This window comes from Bombina bombina, chromosome 4 (genome assembly GCF_027579735.1).
Source record: "Bombina bombina isolate aBomBom1 chromosome 4, aBomBom1.pri, whole genome shotgun sequence".
Classification (NCBI taxonomy): domain Eukaryota; kingdom Metazoa; phylum Chordata; class Amphibia; order Anura; family Bombinatoridae; genus Bombina; species Bombina bombina.
The window spans coordinates 163,816,029-163,822,028 of NC_069502.1; the positions used below are offsets into that span (position 1 = coordinate 163,816,029).

At 36.1% G+C, this 6,000-nt stretch overlaps 1 protein-coding gene across 1 annotated transcript in view; it reads right to left on the reverse strand.

The window, feature by feature from the left end:
* GREB1 (growth regulating estrogen receptor binding 1) overlaps window positions 1-6,000 on the reverse strand; it is a 264,014-nt gene that overhangs the window by 112,227 nt on the left and 145,787 nt on the right. The window contains exons 8-9 of the mRNA XM_053709674.1: window positions 3,897-4,022; window positions 1,984-2,121 (exon numbers count right to left, since the gene is read on the reverse strand). Coding sequence (XP_053565649.1) covers window positions 1,984-2,121; window positions 3,897-4,022 — 264 coding nt within the window. The remainder of the gene's footprint in view (window positions 1-1,983; window positions 2,122-3,896; window positions 4,023-6,000) is intronic.

Sequence of the window (6,000 nt, forward strand, 5' to 3'; positions counted from 1 at the left end):
GCAATACCGGCGCGAAAATGAGGCTCTGCCTATGATTAGGGAAAGCCCCTAGAGAATAAGGTGTCTAAAACAGTGCCTGCCGATATTATTTAACAAAAATACCCAGATTAAATGATTCCTCAAGGCTAAATATGTGTAATATATGAATCGATTTAGCCCAGAAAATGTCTACAGTCTTAATAAGCCCATGTGAAGCCCTTATTTACTGTCTGAATAAAAATGGCTTACCGGATCCCATAGGGAAAATGACAGCTTCCAGCATTACATCGTCTTGTTAGAATGTGTCATACCTCAAGCAGCAAAAGACTGCTCACTGTTCCCCCAACTGAAGTTAATTCCTCTCAACAGTCCTGTGTGGAACAGCCATGGATTTTAGTAACGGTTGCTAAAATCATTTTCCTCATACAAACAGAAATCTTCATCTCTTTTCTGTTTCAGAGTAAATAGTACATACCAGCACTATTTTAAAATAACAAACTCTTGATTGAATAATAAAAACTACAGTTAAACACTAAAAAACTCTAAGCCATCTCCGTGGAGATGTTGCCTGTACAACGGCAAAGAGAATGACTGGGGTAGGCGGAGCCTAGGAGGGATCATGTGACCAGCTTTGCTGGGATCTTTGCCATTTCCTGTTGGGGAAGAGAATATCCCACAAGTAAGGATGACGCCGTGGACCGGACACACCTATGTTGGAGAAAGAGCCTTTACATTGCTGTCTATGGGGAGTGTGTTTTAACTGTAAATATATATATATATATACGTGCATGCTTATATACATATATATGTATGTGTTAATATGTGTATATGTGTGCGAGATGTTTATCCCAATCATATTAGAAGCTATGTAAGTATGTAAGTATATTTGGCAGACAGAAGCATATACAAATATGCCATGAAAGAGTGGACTTAAGTGGTTGGATGTGCACCAATACTTTTTGTTGTTTTGTAATTGTTTTGGTCACTTTGGTAGCACTCCCACAATATGTGTGTTAAGATTAAAACAGTCCTTTTGTGGTGTGCTTAACCGAAAAACCCCTTTGTTGTATTTCTTAAAAAGAGAGCTTTGTTGTATTTCCCCTTTGGTTAATGCACGCCACCCAGCCCAGGTGTGTTCCAGATAAATATACTTAATAAGCTAGAAAGCTTCACACTGTGTAGACATAACTTGCTGCAGTGTGGAAACTGGTTAGAGTTAGGACCAGTCTACTATGGGACCCCTTGTAAGTGGTGACTGGCTTAGCAGAATATGATCATATTGTGTGACTAAGATCCCATTTCATTTAAAGGCATTTTTTATAGCAAACATTTTTTTTGCAGCATAAATATAAGTCAATACTATTGCAAGATGTTAATCCCAATTTTATTTGAACTATGTAAGTATATTTAGCAGACAGAAGTATATTTGTTTTTGCAGCTCAAATATAAGCCAATATTATTGCGAGATGTTTATCCCAATCTTATTAGAAGCTATGTAAGTATATTTGGCAGACAGAAGCATATACAAATATGCCATGAAAGAGTGGACTTAAGTGGTTGGATGTGCACCAATACTTTTTGTTGTTTTGTTAATATGTGTATATACACATAAATATATATGTATATATTCATATACATATATATTTTAAATATGCTGCTGAACGCTGCGCGACTTACCCCCTTTGCTGAACTAGGTTCTGTGCCGTGTCTATTGGCATCAGAATGGGGCTCCCATTGGAGCCTATAGGAAGTGCGCTCTCCTGAGGGTAAAGCTTTCATGCAATGTGAACGCAAGGTCATGCTCCCATTGCACTCAACTTATAATAACAGCGCACATTTGCGTGCGCCGGTATTACTCAGTGGAGTGCAAATATCGAGAGAGCGCTATTTTGCACTCCACTCTTAATTTGGCCCATATTCTGCTACTTCCCAGTAGTGCATTGCTTCTCCTTCAACAAAGGATACCAAGAGAATGAAACAAATGTGTCAATAGAAAACACTCACCTTTGAAAATAACAGGCTTTATCATGCATGTTTTCAGAAGATTGTCTGGTACTGAAACCGGTTCTCCAGTGCCGACCGGGGGAGAAAATAGAGTACCTCCTTGAGTCAACTGTGGGACACACAGCTTAGCTAAATGATCTAAATAAACAATAATTAATAGGATTTATAACTTTATAAACCACATACAAGGCAACAATAATGTTGCTTCAATATCAGACGTGGGGGAAAATGCAGCCCTTGTAGTTTCCCAGTACATATCAGCTTATTGACAGCTACATTATAACATTATGACCAAATAATTTGTTTTGTAAATCACAAGGCAAATATACATAATGTAATGTCATTATTTATTTTAACAGTTCCCCTTTATAAAAACAGAACCTGAATGTTAGTGATATTTTAGATGCAGTTTAATTAATCAGTTGTAATGAAGATGCACTATAACTTACTTTTTAATATAGATATGAAATTTAAATACCCCGCGCTCCGCTGCCCGTAAAGTGACGGTAAGAGTTTACCATCACTTTAAGCAATCGTATAGAATGTTGTGATCAGAGTTCAGAATATTCTCAGTATATGATATATCCCTGCATATTAAAGGGACAGTAAAGGGAAAATTAAACTTTCATGATTTAGATAAAGCATATGATTTAAAACAACGTTCCAATTTACTTGTATTATCAAATTTGCTTTGTTTCATTGATATCTTTTGTTGAAGAGTAAATATAGGTAAGCTGATAGGAGCTCAGGAGCGTGCACGTGTCTATAGCAGTCTATGGATCAGTGTTTGTAACTATGTATAACATTGCTATAAACAGTTTTTCAAACAATGCTGCCAGATGGCTAGACACATGTATGCTCCTGAGCTAACGTAGGATTACTTACTCTTTGACAAAGGATACCAAGAGAACTAAACAAAATTGATAACTGAAGTAATTTGGAAAGTTGTTTACAATTTCATGCTCTATCCAATACACTAAAGTTTAATTTTGACTTTACTGTCCCTTTAACCAGTGCAGGAGCTCATATCTATTTGTCCCTAAGTAACCACAACAAAGCATATCAAGAGTTATGCGCATGGGCTGCAAAACAATGCAAATGGGTGTTTTTTTTCTTGCAGAGCCATACGGCAACTTTGCTTGTAATACCTATTATAGTAATGTCTGTTTAAACCATTACAATGTTTAAATATTATTTGTAGCTGTTGATTCCAATAGATTTACATTGAAGTCTAAGAGAATCAGTATTTGTATATTAAAGGGACAGTCTACTTGATTTTTTATTGTTTAAAAAGCTAGTATTTACTACTCCTCCAGCTTCGTATAAGCAACATTGTTATATTAATATTCTTTATAACCTTTCAGTTTACCTGTTTCTAAGCCCCAGCAGGCCGCCCCTTATCTCAGTGCTTTTAAAATCTTGCACAGCAGCTAGATAGTGCTAGTTCGTGTGTGCGTGCCATAAAGATAAAAATGTGCTCACTCGTGTGGAGAATGATAATGGTTATGACTTAGATACAGGTAATCAAAGAGGTAAAAAGTATATTAACCTCTTAAGGACATATGACAGAATTTTTCCGTCATAAAACAATTGAGCAAACAGAAAGCTGTGTCCTTAAAGGGTTAATATAAACAATAACAATTTTCAAATAGCCTGTCCCTTAAATATTTTAATTCAATATGTAATAACACATTGCATTAAATATAATATATTCATTAAAAAAGAAAATTAACATTTGCAAATAGAATGGCAAACGCTTTGTAAATATTCAAAATAACTGCAGCCAACACTTGTTTGTTTTTAACTGAGAAAAGTTCAGTTCTGCAATAACAAAGAAAGAAAATAGTGATGAAAATATATAAAAATAAATACATTTTTAAAAAAAAATGAAAATGCAGATTATCATCCCTTACCAACTTTACCACTGATGCCTGTGTTGAGGAAGTTGTTCTGTGGGAAACTGGCATCTGTTGGAGAAGGAGATTCAGGAGACCAGCCTTTGTGTCGCTTTTTCGGGGGACCGGAATTAGTTAAGTTGCCTGTAACACGGACAATCCGATTACAAATACATTAAGTGCATCTGACCAGTTATAAAAATGATCACTGTAACCAGTATGAGGAATAGGAATGCATTAAAGTGATGGTAAATGTCCCCGATATAGAAATAATAAATATAATCCTCGCAATAACTGTCGCACCTACGTCTGCCCTTTGTTAAACTGCCTTTTTTTCTTTTACTGAGCAGCTCTGCAACAAGTTTTTTTTTTTCTTGCAGACCCATACGGCAAGCAAATTGATTGGTTAACACTAAAAAAAATCAGTGGAAGAAAAAAAGGCAGTTTGAAGAAGGACGGTCAATCATCAGCCACGATCTACATTACATCTGAGTACCAGTATAACCTACAGCAGCGAGATGGGATATTGTCAACAGTGAGTACATTTCCACACCGAAGGTTACGTCGGAGACAAGTCTCACGGTAAATTTTCACGGCACTGGCAAATCTGAAGTATCAGGTAATATCGTGGCTGATGATTGGCCCCGCAGTTTTGTTATTACCTGTAAAGAGACACTGATGCTGCTGTGTATTGATCTGTCCTGGTACAGATTGGGAGCATACAGATATAACACACAACATTATAGCTTTACCGTGAGTGAAGATTACAGGGTGTGAGGTTGTACTTACTACATGAATGTACCTCGCAAGTGGTTAGATGACCAATAATCTATATTGTGGACTATACAATTGTGATTCAAGCTGTATATTACAAGGGCAACACTTTGAGTTTGTATTTTTCATCTGTGGATAAGACATTTAAGTTTACATTTGGAGTTTTTTTTCAATTGATATAAGAAAACCTTTTTTCAGTTTGGATACAAAAATCTCAATATGGATTGTTTCCTTCATTACTATGATACAAATGTCCTAAACATGGACTGTTGCTTTTCTTTTTTGATGTTATATGAGGTTATGGTGATATTGTGAAATATTATGTATTATGGTTTGCTCTATTCTTTCTGAAGCTACAACAATTTATTTTTGCTGAGTGATAGGTGGAGTGTGTCTTCAGTTACTGGGGACGCCCAGTGGGTGTTTTTTTGCTCATTTTTTCAGAATTGAGTATTACTTGCTTTTTTATGTTTAGGATTGCTTGGTGGGAGTATGGATATGTTTGGTGGATGGGGTATGTGTGGAGATGAGTAAGCTTTCATCTTTTGTGCTATTTCATCTCTTGTGCTATTTCATCTCTTGTGCTATTTCATCTCTTGTGCTATTCCTTTTGGTATAATTTTGTATCTATAAACATTAAAAATTAAAAATTGAATTGATTTCTAAGACTCCTTGGCTGGGATTCATTATATTTTTATATTATTAGAGTCTTAGGCCAGACTCCATCCCGTGCCTGAGCATTTGTCTGACTGAGAGGTGGTGCGGTCACCATTTAGTATTATATTAAAATATATGTGCTAACCCCATAACTGACACCCACTTCCTGATTTACTGATATATAAATATATGCACTAACCCCATAACTGACACCCACTTCCCGATTTCCTGATATATAAATATATGTGCTAACCCCATAACTGACACCCACTTCCTGATTTACTGATATATACATATATGCACTAACCCTATAACTGACACCCACTTCCCGATTTCCTGATATATAAATATATGTGCTAACCCCATAACTGACACCCACTTCCTGATATATAAATATATGCACTAACCCCATAACTGACACCCACTTCCTGATTTCCTGATATATAAATATATGCACTAACCCCATAACTGACACCCACTTCCTGATTTCCTGATATATAAATATATGCACTAACCCCATAACTGACACCGACTTCCTGATTTCCTGATATATAAATATATGCGCTAACCCCATAACTGACACCCACTTCCTGATTTCCTGATATATAAATATATGCGCTAACCCCATAACTGACACCCACTTCCTGATTTCCTGATATATAAATATATGTGCTAACCCCATAACTGACAC